This window comes from Papio anubis, chromosome 4 (assembly GCF_008728515.1).
Source record: "Papio anubis isolate 15944 chromosome 4, Panubis1.0, whole genome shotgun sequence".
NCBI classification, from domain to species: Eukaryota; Metazoa; Chordata; class Mammalia; order Primates; family Cercopithecidae; genus Papio; species Papio anubis.
In genome coordinates this window covers 75,256,445-75,273,589 of record NC_044979.1, presented here as the reverse complement: position 1 = coordinate 75,273,589, position 17,145 = coordinate 75,256,445, and the positions used below count along the sequence as shown (strand labels likewise).

General features: G+C 38.6%; 1 protein-coding gene across 3 annotated transcripts in view; it reads left to right on the top strand.

The window, feature by feature from the left end:
* SLC25A13 (solute carrier family 25 member 13) overlaps positions 1 to 17,145 on the top strand; it is a 198,743-nt gene that overhangs the window by 29,916 nt on the left and 151,682 nt on the right. For all 3 annotated transcript variants that reach the window (XM_003896295.4, XM_009203365.3, XM_017956938.3), the window contains exon 3: positions 5,351 to 5,493. In XM_003896295.4, coding sequence (XP_003896344.2) covers positions 5,351 to 5,493 — 143 coding nt within the window. The remainder of the gene's footprint in view (positions 1 to 5,350; positions 5,494 to 17,145) is intronic.

The window sequence follows — 17,145 nt, the reverse complement described above, 5'->3', positions numbered from 1 at the left end:
GGGAGTATTACAATTCAGGATGAGATTTGGGAAGGGACACAGACAAACCATGTCAACTGTTTAGAAGTATATAGTCTCATATAATTAAATCTCTATAGCAAAAGATGGGAAAATTGGGGAAAAGGGCTGAATGAGAAACGTAAGACATATTACAGAGTAACATAGTGAATTACACTTGGATTTTTATAATTGTTCTGTCAACAAAATCATGGTATCCACTTTTAAAATGTTTGTAGGTAAATTTTGAAAAACAGTTAATTCTCTTTTTGGAAAGCTTTTTATCACACCAATTTTATATTTATTGAAAATTTAAAAGGTGGATATATGAACAAAAGTAACTTGTGATCTTTGCATAGGAAGGTAGGTGCAGATATTTATATGTTTATTTATTTCTCAGTCTATGTGTCTCTCTGTATGTATATAATTATTTTTCCCCTTAGGAGAAAAAAAATACTGTTTTATATCCAGTTTTTTCCCTTACCTGCTATGTTACAAATAGTTTTTCCTATAATTCAGTGTGCTTCTACTTTTTTTATTTTTGTAAATTACTTTATTTCTTCCATGATGATTTAGAGGGACTATTTTTAAACTAGTACAAATATGTCATAAATAATATCCAGCCATCTTCTAACCAGTTGAATAATTTCTTGTGCAATAAGCTACCTCACATCTTTTGGCAAGCAATACATTAAATTTGATTAATAAAGACATTATACAATGAATTAGGACACAATGAAAATTTGCTTTAAATATTTCTTTGGGGCAGAGGACACCACACTTCTACTCGATGAAGAGAAACATTTTTACAGTCCAGGGGTCTTTTTTTTTTTTTCTTTTACCACCTATTATGCCATGAAGTCATAGGTAATAGTTTCCAACAGCGCAGGCTCCTTCCCGTGCGTTCTCACAAAGTGTGCTTCTCTGCATGGAGCAGGCTGACACCAGGTACCTTACTCTTTGGCTTCCTTCTTTTTCTGATCATTTTTCTTCACCCTTTTCAGGAAGCTATCTCAGCTCTTAGAGTGCTTAATGTGCTCAGCACACACATTAATTCTCTTGGCAAGAGTCTTGCCCTTAACTTGTTTGTTTACAACAGTGCCAACAGCATGCTGGGTGGCATTGTAGACTCCTCTACTTTTGCCATGGTAACACTTGTAAAGCATTCCTTTTTGAACAGTACCCATTTCCTTCATGTCTACAATATCATCTTTCTTATAGATTTGCATATATGTGGCCAAAGGAACAACTCCATGTTTTCTTTTTTTTTTTTTTTGAGACGGAGTCTCGCTCTGTCGCCCAGGCTGGAGTGAGGTGGCCAGATCTCAGCTCACTGCAAGCTCCACCTCCTAGGTTTACGCCATTCTCCCGCCTCAGCCTGCCGAGTAGCTGGGTCTACAGGGGCGCGCCACTGCGCCCAGCTAGTTTTTTTTTTTGTATTTTTTAGTAGAGACGGGGTTTCACCGTGTTAGCCAGGCAACTCTGTGTTTTCTAAAAGGCCTAGAGAACATATATCGGGTGCCTCTCCTCTTTCCCTTTGTGTGCATCATTTTGGCGAATTACTGGAAGATGGTGGTTCCGGCTGAAAGGAAGCCTTCTACAATATTTTTAATGCTACATAATATTCCTACATATGGCTGTTTCTGTTTTGTGCTAATTTATCGAACCACTATTTATTATTGGATATTTAGTTGTCTCCTGTGCTTTACTATCATAACAGCACTATAATGATAGTATTGTACCTACATTTTTGCATATAGCTAGCATTATTTTCTTAGGATAAATTCCTAGAAGTGGCACCATTGGGTTAGAATGGGTTTACAACATATTAAGGCTTGTGATTCTTCTTGGTAGACTGCCTCTCGTGAAGGTTGTTTCAATATATATTTTGGGTGGGAACATGTAAGTGTTCATTTCCTACATTATATCAACTCAGATTATTATGAAAAAAAATACCGTAGCAGCAACAAAAAAGACTTTATGCCAATCTGTTAGTTGAAAAATTGTATCTTATTTAAAATACTCATTTTTTAAATAAATAGAGCAATATATTTATTGACCATTTATGTTTCTTAAATTTATTTTTAACTTTATTGTGATAATTTTTCAGACATACAGAAAATAGAGTAGTAAACACCCATATAACCATCATCTAATTTAAAGTAATACTTGTCATATTAGTTTATACATTTTTTTCTGATTTATGTTAATGTAAATATAACTTAGCTATCACTATAATTCACCCTAAATAATTTAGCATAGAACTTCAAATAATAAAAACAATCTCCTACACAGTCGTAATACCATTGTGCACCTAATAAAATTAATGGTAGTTCCCTAATATGAAATACCCAATCCAGATTCAAATCCTTAATTATATTGTGTTTCATCCCTATAACAGGGAATCGAAGTAAAGGATGGGCAGATGCAGTGACCTGTTGTGTGCACCTTCTCAGTGGTTGGAAAACAGTAGGGGATTTGTCCTTCAGTCCCAGGATGTGAGTGATTCATGGCAATAGGGCAGCTGGATGATTATGGTTCTACCCTGGCTCATTCACAGCTTACAAACCTTTATCAATTTACTGTGACTGATGGTGAGCAGGCCAGATACGACCCCTGCCCTTGGGGAATGCGCATTTGTAGTGATAGGTTCCTTCTGGTTTCCTTTGCTGTCATCTTCACTGGGTATGGTGGTATTTCTTGGTGATGACAATAAGTATTATACAACATTATTGAGAACTCCTAAAACTCTTCCCATTTTGCAGGTGTATGTTTAATCATAATAAAACTCCCGAAAATTGCAAGGGAGGAAGGCTTCAGGTCGCTAGTGAAAAATATTCTCAAAGAAGGATTAATGACATTTTAAAGATGTGGTGGCTATAAGGATATAGTCCGTTCCCCCTATAGGGACCCTCTGCTCACTGCTGCAGGGAGAGCAGAGTTTAAAAAAACTCAGAGAAACTCTCTGATATTTAGTCCTGAAATGAAGAAAGACTGGTGATATGGTTTGGCTGTGTCCCCACTCAAATTTCAGCTTAAATTGTAATAATCCCCACATTTAAAGGATGGAGCCAGGTGGAGATCATTGAATCATGGGGGTGGTTTCCCTCATACTGTTCTCGTGGTAGTGAATAAGTCTCATGATGTCTGATGGTTTTACAAATGGGAGTTCCCCTGCACAAGCTCTCTTGCCTACCGCCATGTTAAGACGTAACTTTGCTCCTCATTCGCCTTCCACCATGATTGTGAGGCCTCCCCAGCCATGTGGAACTGTGAGTCCATTAAACCTCTTTTTCTTTATAAATTACCCAGTCTCGGGTATGTCTTTATTAGCGGTGTAAGAACAGACTAATACAACTAGTGTCTAAGCTTGGAAAAGTAATGGAAGAAATTTCAAAGGAGAAAAAAATTCTATAGACTCAATTATATAAAAATACCAAACGGAAAAATATTTGCAACAAATATAATAGACCAAAGCGAGTAAAGGGCATGTTCACACACTGTTGGTGGGCATGTAAATTGGTACAATCTTTTCCGGGGAGCAGTGTGATAATAAGTACCAAGACCCAAAAGTTCCTCTCCTTTGACTCAACGATTTCTCTTCTGGGAGCCTAGCCTTTGAAAATTGCCAGGAATTTGGACAAATGTTATATACAAAGTTTGCTACCTTAGCTTTATTTAAAAATACTAAAAACTGGAAAGGTCTACTGGTACTGGAAAAGTTAAATTGTATATTGAAATAAATTATTCACTATCAGGGGCAAGCTTAGGTAGTATAACTCCTAAGTCATAGGATTGCTGTAATTAGCAGTGATATTTCCTTTATATTTTCATCTTGTTTTTGCTCAATTAGGAAAATCAAACTATAATTCTTTACATGTCCAAAAAGCTGAATTAAGTGCTAACTGAAGACTGGTAGGATCACTGGGGCATCTTTGAGGCTTTTCCTTGTAGTGTGCTAAAAAAATGTTACCTGTAAGACAATACTATAGAACATTTATGTAATATAAAGTACTTATTGTGTATAGGGCATTGTGCTAAGTAGATGACATGATTATCTCATTTATTTCTAGCATCTGTCTTATGAAGCTGTAATGTTGTTCTACTCATTTTATGAATGAGGAACCTGAGTTACCAAAAGCTTTAGTTACCTACCTGAGGCCATTCAGGTGGTAAGAGGCACAGTCCAGGCCCGTGGGACGCCAAAGCTTATTATTACTGAGTATCTGAGCAAAGCCTTAGTCTGCATTGGAATTGAAATGTAGAAATGACAAGTGACTTTTACAAACAGTTTTTATCAGGCTTAACTTGGATTAGAGAGAGAGGGGAGACACTGCCCTGGCACTTCACTGCGCACCCTCCATCACTATGGCTACCAGTGTGGTTCTTGTCACCCAGCTAGGCTTGTTCTTGTAGATGCACTGTCCTTACATCCTGAGTCCCCAAACCACTGTTTTGTCCCCAGGATCAAGAGGCCGTGTCCTGCTTCATAAGGACACCACAAGATCCCATGTGGTTTCTCAGCATTTCTACCCTTAGGGCTCCATGCAACAGAAATTAGTGGGCCCCCTCTTATCCAGGCTGGAGTGTTATCACATTAAGGGCCAGACCTTAGGAGAACACTGTGAGGAAGCATTGTATGCCACCTAATTCTTACTGAGCATTTCTGCATAGTAATGCTTTAGAATGGAGAGGACAGTAACTGGAGCAGCATTTACTGCCTCCCTCCATAAGATTGCCCAAGATGACATGCACTTAGTAGTTTGCTTTGCAGCTTAGCTTGTTTGCCATCCTTTCTTGTATCCTTGATGCTCTTAAAGCAGGAAAGGGGCAAAGGAATTAGGTTGTTTGTCTCCATAACTTCGTAGTTCCACTTTTTTTTTTTTTTTTTTTTAAAGCTATGTGCCTTTGCTAAAAAGCAAGACATAGTTTGTCTTTCCAAATTTCTGTAAACCAGGGTTTCTGAACCTGGACATTGCCCACACTTTGGGCTGGAGAACCATCTGTTGCCGGGAGTCATCCTGCGCATTGTTGGATGTTTAGCAACATCCCTGGCCTCTACCTGCTGGAGTCAGTAGCACCCTTCCTCGCATGTTATGACAATCTTAATTGCCATCATATATTGCCAAATGTCCCTGTGGGAAAACATTGCTCCCAGTTAAGTTTATACACATAAAATTTGACTTGTTTTTTCTTTGAAGTGTTGGGAGATAATGGTCATTGTGAAGAGTACATAATCATATCTGATATTTTATCATTTGGATATTTTGAGCTTTTTCACATATCGATCCCATGATTATATACTTTTGAAAATCAAATATATAAAATATTGTTTTTCTTTTTTTTAAAACAGTATGCAAGCATTGAGAAAAATGGTGAATTTTTCATGTCCCCCAATGACTTTGTCACTCGATACTTGAACATTTTTGGAGAAAGCCAGCCTAATCCAAAGACTGTGGAACTTTTAAGTGGAGTGGTGGATCAGACCAAAGATGGGTATGTTTATTTTTAATTATCTCATTTAATTCTTTTTGTTTGAAACAGCTTTCTTTTGCTCTAATGACCAGGAAGTGATTAAATGTATACCTTTCCATCTCTTAGGACCATTTTCTGTACTTACTACTACTATTATTACATTATTTGAGTAATAATTATTTCCTTCAATCATTGTTTCAAGTTGGGGATTCAGTATGTATATATTTGACTTGTTTAAAGAATACTTTACCGTTTCCGAGAACTATTATTGTCATCAAGGTGGTGGTGTGCAGGTATATGACAGTATTTATATGCCTTTGGTATTTTTCAAGGCGGCTGTAAAATTGTGAGTAAATGTACAACATAGCTCTATGAACATTAACTTTTCTGTAATCTTTCTTTCTGATCAAATCGCCTTTAAAAATTCACATGTGATTCCAAAGCCCCAAGAAAGGCACTCTGCAAAAGCTAGAGGAAAGAAACTGTACCATATAGAATTAAATAGAACACGCTGCAGAATGCCTTTGGATTCTTTTTTCCCCTACCAGTCTTCTCTGCTTCCATTTTGTTGGAACTTTTTTTCCCCCCCTCTTTTGAGGCAGGGTCTCACTCTGTTGCCCAGGCTAGAGTATAGTGGCATGATCTTGGCTCAGTGCAACTTCTGTCTTCCGGGTACAAGCGATCCTCCCACCTCAGCCTCTTGAGTAGCTGGTACCAAAGGCGTGCACCACCATGCCCAGCTAATTTTTGTGTTTTTTTTGTAGAGATGGGGTTTTGCTCTATTGCCCAGGCTGGTCTCAAACTCCTGGGCTCAAGCCATCCGCTTGCCTCGGCCTCCCAAAGTGTTGGGATTTACAGGCATGAGCCACTTTATCTGGCCTTCTGCTTTCATTTTAAAGATGGGGTTTTCTTAAGCTGTATAAGATTGCAGTGGCTTTTACCATTAAACACAGAATTTTGGACTCTGAACTCTTGCTAATCAAACACCAATGTCTGCTAATAGCCAAAGTATAATGTACAAGAACTAACCTCTAGGTAAACTGTAATGGACCTTGCCTTCTTCCTTCTCTAGGTAAACTGTAGGAGACTTCGCTTCTGTTCCTGCTGCTTGCCAGCACCCTTTTGACAGACTGCAGTTACCTACCACTCTGAGATGGAGTTCTCTAGCACTGAATTTTCTCTATTTATTGGAATCTTCATGTGTCTGATTTTCCCACATGCAGTGGTTTGAAATATAACCCATGTATAATGTCTTTGTGTACTTCAAATACTCTCAGTTTTCACTGGCACTTTCCTTTTCTTATTTATGCACTTGTCACCCTTTTTTTTTTTTTTTAATGGAAAGGACCTCCTGTAAAATGAAGACCTTGATGAGTGGGAGGGAGCAGGCAGGGAATTAGATGATCTACTTGTTGCAGTTTTCTGGAGGATTGTTGGATTATGCCTTCTCTCTCTGTTCAAGCGGCAGAAGGTTTCCTTTTTAACCTTCTTACCTTTGTTTTCTACCCTCACCCCAAGGTGGAGTCTTTGCTTGGTAGGAAAATGTAGTATATGAGCAGGGTGGCACAGGAAAAGGCTGGGGTGTATTTCACAGTAGTTCATTTAAGCTGAAGCTATGCAAAACATAGACTTATTCCAGCAAGCATTTTTTCTGTGGAAAATCTGATTGTTTTTTCACTCCCTACAATGGCTCATGGTTCAGAGGAAGTGTGACCAAGTTCACATGCAACATGAATTATCTGCCTTAATATTTGAGATCAGTTTTTTCTAATTTGGAAAAATTTTAAACTACAGAAAAAAATTCTGAGCCACAAAAAAAGTTGAGAGAAAAATACAGTGAGCACACAATCTATATGCTTCACCTAGATTGACTTTTTATTAACATTTTTACCATCTTTGTGCTCTCTTTGTACACACACATTTTCTACACACAAACACATACACACATAATTTCTTTTTTTGGTTAAGTATAAATTGTATGCATCACAATATTTCAGCATTTATCTTCCGAGACTAAGAACATTCTCCTGCATGAACCCCCATGCTATTATCACACTTAGGAGAATTAATGATCATGTCAAATATCAGCTAATGTCTAATCCATATTTAAATACACTAGAACTTTCAAGTATATTTACAGAGCTGGTGTCTTCACCTCCCTTCCCTACCTCAAATGGCTCTTTGCCTATTCTTGTTTCTTTTTTGTTTTTTTATTGAAGATTATACTGCATTTTGTTATGTCTCCTTTACTCTAAAACAGAACAGAAACATTATATTGTTTTTCATGATACTGACTTTTGAAATCCAGGCCAGTTATTTGGTTGAAGGTCCTGCATTCTGGACTTGTCTGATTGTTTCCTCATTGTCTGATTCAATTCAGGATACATTTTGGGGTATAGGTTAGGAGCTATTCTTTACTACCTATTGTATGTCCTCAGGAGGGATAGTGTCCAGGCGTTGGTGATGCTGTTTGATCAGTTGATGAAGGTGGCATCCACCTGATATTTCCATTGTAAATACTCCATTTTGTCGTTATATATGAGTAGATAATCTGTGGGATGATACATCAGGATCACATGGATATCCTTTTCTCCAGCAACCTTTCACCTAATGGTTTTAGCATCAATGATGATTCTTTGCTGAATCAGTTATTCTATTGATGTTTAAAAGGTGACGATTTTTCTAATCCTATAATTTCTCCTATACTTACTGTCCAACATTCTTTAGTAAACAGAAACTTTCTTTCCTCCCCCCCCCTTTTCTTTCTCTTTTAATCTTTTATATCAACATAAATTACTGGATTTACTTACTTTAATTCTGTATTATACTCCATTACCAGTATGCTCTTACATGCAAAGTGTCTCAAATGTGGTCAGTGGGAGGGCTGGGCTTCAAGCTGGCTTCTTATTCTCAGCTTTCAGATGCTCTGTGCTTTTGACAAATTAGTTGTTCCAGGCTCACCTTGGGCTGTTCCTGCCTTTGACCTGGAAATCACTTTCCCCCCGCCGCCCTGACAAGAAGGTCTCATTCCTTTTATTTGGGAATGGTGCTGAGAAACAAAGCTCTAGGCACTGGCTTATTGTTACCAGGGTGTTACTCCTCTGACTTTTCAGTGAAAAGAGCTGGGAAATATACAAACTTTAAAAAAATTAAAAGTTCCTAATGACATCTCCTTTTAAATTTAACATTATAGTATTTTTCTTTGCTTTTTAAATTTTGTATCTGTTTCTCTCTGTGAAAATTTTGGTTCCTACATACATTAGTGTGTTTATGGGCCTTTATTTGATAGAATTGGAAGACCTCTGAAGGTATACGAAAGAGCAAAAATATTTAAAAAAATAAATAAATAGGCTGAGTGCAGTGGCTTATGCCTGTAATCCCAGCACTTTGGGATGCCGAGGCAGGTGGATCACCTGAGGTCAGGAGTTCGAGACCAGCCTGACCAACATGGCGAAACCCCATCTCTACTAAAAATACAAAAAAATTAGCCAGGCATGGTGGCTGTCACCAGTAATCCCAGCTACTTGGGAGGCTGAGGCAAGAGCATCACTTAAACCCAGGAGCTGGAGGCTGCAGTGAGTAGAGATCGTACCATTGCACTCCAGCTTCAGTGACAGAGCGGGACTCCGTCTCAAAAATAAAATAAAATAAAATAAAATAAAATAAAATAAAATAAAATAATAAATAATTGGAATACCTTCTGATGTACTTTGCCTTCTATTTTATCCCCCTTCCCAGTAATAGACATGCTTTTTCTTTTTTTAAAACATATAATCTCCAAAAATTCAGACTTACATTTATCAGATAACAACAATGTAACATATATTTTACCTATATAATATAACATAATGTGTGTATTTTCTCAAAAGTTTGTGACAGATTTGAAAGGCTGACTTTGTTTTCTTGGTTTTATCGATGAGCTGTCTGAAGCTCTTGGTATTTAAACAGTTTGTAGCTAAAAGGTGCTCAGGCCTGTCAGGTTTTAAATTCCTTGGCCTTTTCAGTGTTCTGAGCTGCCTCTTCTCATAATCGCACAGTCCTCTTTAGTTGACATTTGCTTTTAGATTTTGTATTATCTTAAATCTCAGTGTTTTACTGTGACACGGAAAATGTTAGATGGCCTTAATCCTTTGCCCTATAACAAATCTTTTAGTTGCAAAAACCTTGAAGATCTCAGTTTTTTTTTCCTTTGATTTCTAGTTGGCGTGTAATAATTGTACATATTGGATACCAAGTGTTAGTTCAGTACATGTATATAATGTGTAATAATCAAATTAGAGTTTTGTATCAATTTGTTGACTAAATTTAGTTAAACGTACTAAGAAGCATTTTCGCAAAAGCCCATGAATGGAAACTGTATTTCGAATTCTGTTACTCACCTTAACAGGCTGAATAATGGCCACCCAAAGAGATCTAGTCCTAATCCCTGGAATTTGTAAATATTACCTTATTTGGAAAAAGGGTCTTTGCATCTGTAATTAAATCAAGAATTTTGAGATGAAGATATTACTCTGCGTTGTTTGGGTGGGCTCTAAATTCCATCACAAATGTCATTAGAAGATAGAGGCAAAGGGAGAGTTGACACAGAAACAGGGAAGAGGAAGAGACAGGGTGACCACAGAAGTGGAGATTAGAGCGATGCAGCCATAAACCAAGGAATGTCTGGAGTCACCAGATGTTGGAAGAGGCAAGAAGGGATTTTCTGCAAGAGCCTTTGGAGAGTCTATGGCCTTATTGAACTCTTGATTTAGGGCTTCTCATCCCTAGAACTGTGATAGAATAAATTTTATTGTGTTAAGCAACCCAATTTATGGTAATTTGTTTTATTTATTTGTTTATTTATATTTTATTTTACTTTTAGGCAAAAGGTCTTGCTCTGTTGCCCAGGCTGGTCTCAAATTCCTAGGCTCAGGCTATCCTCCTGCTTTAGCTTCTGGAGGAGCAGAGATTACAGGCATGTGCCACTGAACTTTGCTATTTATATTTTATTTATTTATTTTTGAGATGGAGTCTTGCTCTGTTGCCCAGACTGGAGTGCAGTGGCATGATCTCAGCTCATTGCAACCTCTGCCTCCTGGTTCAAGCAATTCTCCTGCCTCAGACTCCTGAGTAGCTGGGATTACAGGGGTCCACCACCATGCCCCACTAATTTTTGTATTTTTAGTAGAGACATTGTTTTATCATGTTGGCCAGGCTGGTCTCGAACTCCTGATCTCAAGCAACCCACCTGCCTTGGCCTCCCAAAGTGCTGGGATTATTATAGGTGTGAGCCACCGCACCTAGCTCCAGCTATTTATATTTTCTAATTGACAAGGTTGAATATATTTATGATATACAACGTGATGTTTTGAAATATGTATACATTGTAGAATGGCTAAAGCAAGCTAATTAGCATGTCCATTACCTCATATACTTATTTCTTTTTGTGTTGAGAACACTCAAAATCTACTCTTAGTAATTTTCAAGTATACAATATATGATTATTAAGTATAGTCAGTATGTTGTACAATAGGTCTCTTGAGCTTACTCCTCTAACTAAAATTTTGTATTGTTGGACCAACATCACCCCAGGGCCTTTCCCCATACTGTCCCCTTCCCCCAAGCGAGGCCCTGGCAACCACCAGTCTGCTCTCTGTTTCTATGAGTTTGACTTTTTTAGATTCCATGTATAAGTGAGATCATGTAGTATTTGTCTTTCTGTGCCTGGCTTATTTCACTTAACATATTGTCCTTCAGGTTCATCCATATTGTCACAAGTGAGAGGATCTCCTTTTTAAAGGCTTAATAGTGTTCCATTGTGTGCATGTATCACATTTTCTTCATCCATTCATCTGTTATGGGCACTGGAGTTGATTGTATATCTTGGCTATTGTGAATAATGCTGCAGTGAACCTGGAAGTGCAGATGCCTCTTCAGTGTACCAGTTTTATTTTCCCGTTGTAATTTGTCACAGCAGCCCCAGGAAATGAATACACTCATGTAGCTGTTTTTTTCCGGGACATCAGAAAGCTTATAGTTGTGAAGAATTTTCTTTTGCCAAGGACCAGCCTGATCCAGAAAAAATCTTCTTCTAGTGGTAGTTTGGCTTTATCCAGACATTTTCCAGGCAGAGACCCCTATTGTGAACTGTCTCTGTGAGGTCGTGGCCGCTTTCTAAAGACTTCACCTATGTGTGGGCTGGGGTGGAACTCCGGGCAGGGAATTTAAATGCCTGTGCACTTATGGCCTTAACACCCCCAGCTTGCTGAGGGAGGGATCCTGTTTTCTGTGGCACTCTTGTTTCTAATGGAATGATGCGTGAGTGCCTTGGGTGCCTTGGTCAGCCTTCCGTGCTGGAGCTTCTCTCTGAACACTCTCCAGTCATTCAGCAGCTCTTTGGGAACCTCGTCTCTGCTTGGCACAGTTGTGTATATTGAGGATAACATGGTGAGTGGAAAAAAAGCACAGTGCTTGTTGCCCTCTTGGAACTTCTAATTTAATGGAGCAGATAGGTATTCATCAGGGAGCCTGAAAGAAATGTGAATTGATGTGATACTGCTATGAAAGAGAGGGATGGTGTGAGTAACAGCAAATAGGGGCTTCATTTGGACTGGGAAGTTGGGAAGACTTTCCATGAGTGACATCTGAGCTGCAGGAGTTGGAGGTGGGAGTACAGAGGACAGAGAGTTGCAGGCAGAGGGAACAGCACTTGCAAAGGCCCTGTGTTTTGAAATGCAGGGGCTGGCATGCCTGGAGCACGGAAGTGCAGAGCATGGTGGTGGGAGAGGTGGGCTGTGCCCAGACTGTGTAGGGACTTGTACCTCATATTAAGGATTGGAGTTCTTTATGTTGAGAGTGCTGGAGAGCCATCAAAGGCTAATTTGAATGAGGGGATTGGCATGATTTGCCTGTGTAACAGCATACTTGCTGTTAATACTCTTTGTTGTGTTTAGACCTCCCTGCATTCCACTGTTTTAATCTACTTAATGATGGGTTTAATCAATTTATGAAGTTCCGTAAGGGAGATGAGAGGAGACTTTGAGTGTCTAGGGCTGGAAGCCTTTTGTTTTTGGTGGGCCTTAATGAGTGAAGAGGGCTTGTCCCAGCATTTGAGGAGGAGGTGGGACTCTAAGGACTTCTTAGGGCCTAGACCTCCTTACTGATACTGAACCACATAACTGAACTGTACCTTTTAGATTTGGTTGTGATTATTATTATTTTTATTCAAAATGAGAATAAAGCTTTGTATATCTTCTAAGTATAATTTTTATACATTATTCACACAACTTGTCTGTTAAGAGCAAGGTGAAAATCTTTCCTTTGATCTTTGCAAATGTTTTATTTGTTGTTGTTTTTGACTGTTGTCTTGTTAAAGGGAGTCGAGGCTAAAAAACTGTCTTCACTTGTGACTGACCTTCTCACCTGGGAAGACCACGTGGGACTAGAATAAGCTGGAGGTGTTGAGTGCCTGACTCACTGAGGGTTATGGGTACCAAGCACTGTCTGTAGGGTGGGCACTGGGTGGCTCAGGGATCCAGTCGGCTTGCTAGGGTCACATAGGAATTTACCACACATATGTCTTTCATCTCCAGTGTGGAACCTCTTTGCACTCCATGTGCAAACAGAAGTTGGCGCTTCTTTTGGAAAAGGGATGTTAGTTGTCTCAATTTGCTAGTGATGAGGCTGACAGATTCACTATACTACCTTGTCAGCCCCCTGCCACTTTGTCGTACCAAAATGACAGCAATATAATCAAACCCTTAAATAATTTTTCTTTCTTTTTTTTTTTTTTTTTTGAGACAGAGTCTCAGGCTGGAGTGCAGTGGCATGATCTCAGCTCACTGTAACCTCTGCCTCCTGGGCTCAAGCAATCCTCCTGCTACAGCCTCCCCTGTAGCTGCAATTACAGGCATGCACCACCACACCCGGCTAATTTTTGTATTTTTAGTAGAGATGGGGTCTCACCATATTGGCCAGGCTGCTCTCGAATTCCTGACCTCAAGCGATCCACCTGCCTCAGCCCTCCCAAAGTGCTGGAATTATAGGTGTGAGCCGCTATGCCCGGCCTCAAATAATTCCTTTCTGTTCAGAGTAAAGAGATTGAGTCCTGGACAGTTCCTGTTTTGATGCATGAAGAATAAGGGTATCAAAGAAGAAAAAGATGAAAAAGAAATCTAAAGATTAGAAATGTGTGGCCTGTATAAATAAAGCATGTTCTCTGCCTTTCCTATGTTTGCTATTCTTTTTCTGAGGAAAAAATACATGGCCTTTTAAAGATTTCACAAGGTGAAGGAGGATATAATAATGTTGATGATAAAATGATTTTTATATACCTGTTTTCATTTTGTGAGGCTGTCACGATGAAATCCAGGCCTTGGCCACATGCTGGGAGTTAATGAGGTTTACAATTGGCAATACTTAAAGAGTATTAGGGTAATGTATTTAAACATCAGCAGTTCACAGCCTGAAATGTTCATCATCTGTCAGGTTATAATACGGAATCAATAAGGGGAGGTCTTTCAATTTGCTAATGAGGAAAGTTTTCTATACTATTAGGGTAGACATAGATTTCAGATAAACACCTGAAATTCATAAACTATAGAATTTAGCAAAAGCATCTCTTCAATTAAAAAAAAAAACCTTGATAGTAATCAATAGCAGTCACCTGAGAAGCTTAGATTTTCTTCTTAGTCATCAGACTCCCAAATTAATCTACCAAAACAAAAAGCCTCATTAACAGCTCTCATTGAATCAGTGTTATTTTTTCCTTTCTCTCAAGGTGTCTGATTAACCCCCTTTCTTTTAGCATTACTCACTTTGTGTTAATATTTGATGTCTGAAATCATGGGGGGGGGGTTGTGTGCAATGTGGTGGCTAGACACTGTCTACAGGCAGTAAATTAAAAAGAATTTTTAAAAAGGTTTGTATTATGTTGCTGATGTATTAGAAAATCTCTAGGAATGTCAGGTGCCTGGGTTTTCTTTTTCTTTTTAATTTCAGAAAGGGTTGATTGCTGACTGGTTGCTGATTTCGCTTCTCATTCATATGTACAGATAGCGCTCCTTCTCCTCTTACCTGGCTCCTCCTGCTTACCAATCCAAGCCTTCTTTTGGAGAGTTTTATTGAAAAGGAAGGGTGAGAAATAAGGCCATAACTGGAAGGAAAAGGGAGGTTGAAGGAGGTTTTTTTCTAGGTGAATAAATAATGTCTGCCAATGGGAAAGACTCATTTGAGAGTAGATAACATTGACAATGTAGGAGAGAAAGGAAAGACATTCTGGAGCATTATCTAGAAGGTTGGCCTCTTGTAAGAGCATGGAGAGTTCAACTAGAACACCTGACCTCAAAGTGTAGCCAGTGGACTCCCGGAAGCCCCTGAGAACTTTTCAGAAGTCCGGGAAGTCAAAACTATTTGCACAATAGTAAAAGCATGATCTGCCTTTTTCACCATGTTGATATTTGAGCTGATGTTTCTGAAAGCAATAGTGAATAAAACTTCTGGTAGCTTAATGGCAAATAAGATTTTGTCTGAACATTGATGTCCCTCCAAAATTCATGTTGAAACCTAACCTGCACGGTGATAGTGTGAAGAGGTAGAACTTTGGGGAAATGATTAGGGCTTGAGGGAACCTGTCTGTCCCTTCTGCCATGTGAGGATGTAGCAAGAAGGCACCATCTATGAAGGAGAAAGTCTTCACCAGACACCAGACCTACTGCTGCCTTGATCTTGGACTTCCCAACCCCCAGAACTGTGAGCAGTAAATTCTGTTACTTATAAATTACCAAGTACTAGGATATTTTGTTGTAATAACCTGAACAGAATAAGACAGACGCCAATCCAAACAGAGTAAGCAATCATTATTTTCTTCATTACACATTCATCATCATCATTATCATACTGATTCTGCTTCAGAATGTCTTTGAGGAAGCAGTCAAAATCATTGATTTTATTAAATCTTGCTCTTGATTACACAAGATTACATTTTAAAATTCTGAGTAATGGTAAGTATGCATAAAGAACTCTTTAATGTAGTATGGTGGTTGTCTGAGGAAAAGTACTTGTTTTGAGTTGCTAGTTGAGCTAGTCTTCTTCTAGGGGATACAGGCTACCATTTTTATTGGAAAGAATGACTTATTTGAAAGATTTAAAATTTTTATGTTTCATCTTCCTAATACTTAAAGACTTTCTGATGTCATTGGTGGTGATGTTAATGAATGTGGCTTTTAAATATAGTTTAATGAAGTTTCCTAACATTTGGATGATCTGCATAATATAGAGAAACAGTGTTTTCCCAGTTGACTGGAGTGCATGGTGTTACAAAATTATGCATGGGTAAAAGATAGTTTGAAAAGTGAGTCGTAGACCGATGAATTTTAAGGTAACAGAGAGGAGAAAAGTTCACTAATATAGTTTCAGATTGCACATTGCCACTAGTCTTTAAGAAACTTTACTTATTGGGATTTGGTGTTGTATCAAAGAAGAACATCCCTAATTATCTAAAATGGCCATTAAAATACTTCTTTTCTAACTATGAATCTGTGTGAGACTGAAATCCTTTCATATTCTTCAACCAAAACAACATATTACAGCAGATTGAATGCAGCTGTTTTCCATTAAAGTCAGACATTTAAGAGATTTGTAAAGATATAAAACTGCTTTTCTCACTAAATTTTATGTTTTAGAAAATATAGGTCTTTGGCAGTGTGTGCTGGCTCACGCATGTAATCCCAGCACTCTGGGAGGCTGAGGCAGGAGGATCGCTTGAGGCCAGGAGTTTGAGACCAGCCTGGCCAACATAGCAAGACCCTGTCTCTACCATTAAAAATAAAAAAAGTATAGTTCTTTTTCATACAAATGTTTTGTATTACCATGTAATAGAGTTACTTTTTAATGAAATAAATATTTTCTAAATTTCCCAATTTTAATTTCTGTACAGTAAATATGATAGCTATAATCCACATTAATAAAAGCTCTCTGGGGACCTCAACAATTTACAACCGTGTTAAGAGGTCCTGAGACCTAAAAATTTTGAGAAACACTGAGCTAGAAGAATAGAAGAGAAGGTAGAGACTAGGGTAGAGGCAGAGTGTAGATGTAGTGGTGAGATTTGGGGCAGGTTGTCTTTCGGTTTCTTTGATTTTTCTCCAGGAAATAGATGAGATGGAGGTGCAGGTTGAGGTATTGGCAGTTTGTGGAGAGAGATTTGTATACTACATAGTTATCTAAAAGTGGGAGGGTGAATGTGTAAGGAACAGCATGATGGCTGGGCAGGAGCCACTTGAGTGCTTACCTGAGGATTAGTGATCATGAAATTTAAAGTGAGACGAGTTAGTGTGGCTGTGTGTTTTTCAGGTAAGGTCAGCTGTTCAGGTCCAGATAGTAAGGGTTGGATGTAGCTAGGGTTGAGGTCATGGCCATTGAATAATCCAGAATAGGCCAGGTTCCAGGGAGGTAGGTGCAGGGGCGTGCAAGGGAGTAATTATGATGATAGACTATAGATTTAGTCTGGGCAAGGAGCAAAGAGAGGACATTGAGTAGGATGCAATGAGGGATGGTGAGAAGGTGGCATGCTTAATGAATTGTGAATTTCAGCATGGTTGAAGGTTGTTGATCAATGGGATATGTTTATGAGGGACTGAACAGGAAGACTAGAAGATAGTGGCCATAAAGTGAGATGCATGAAATTGAGAAAAA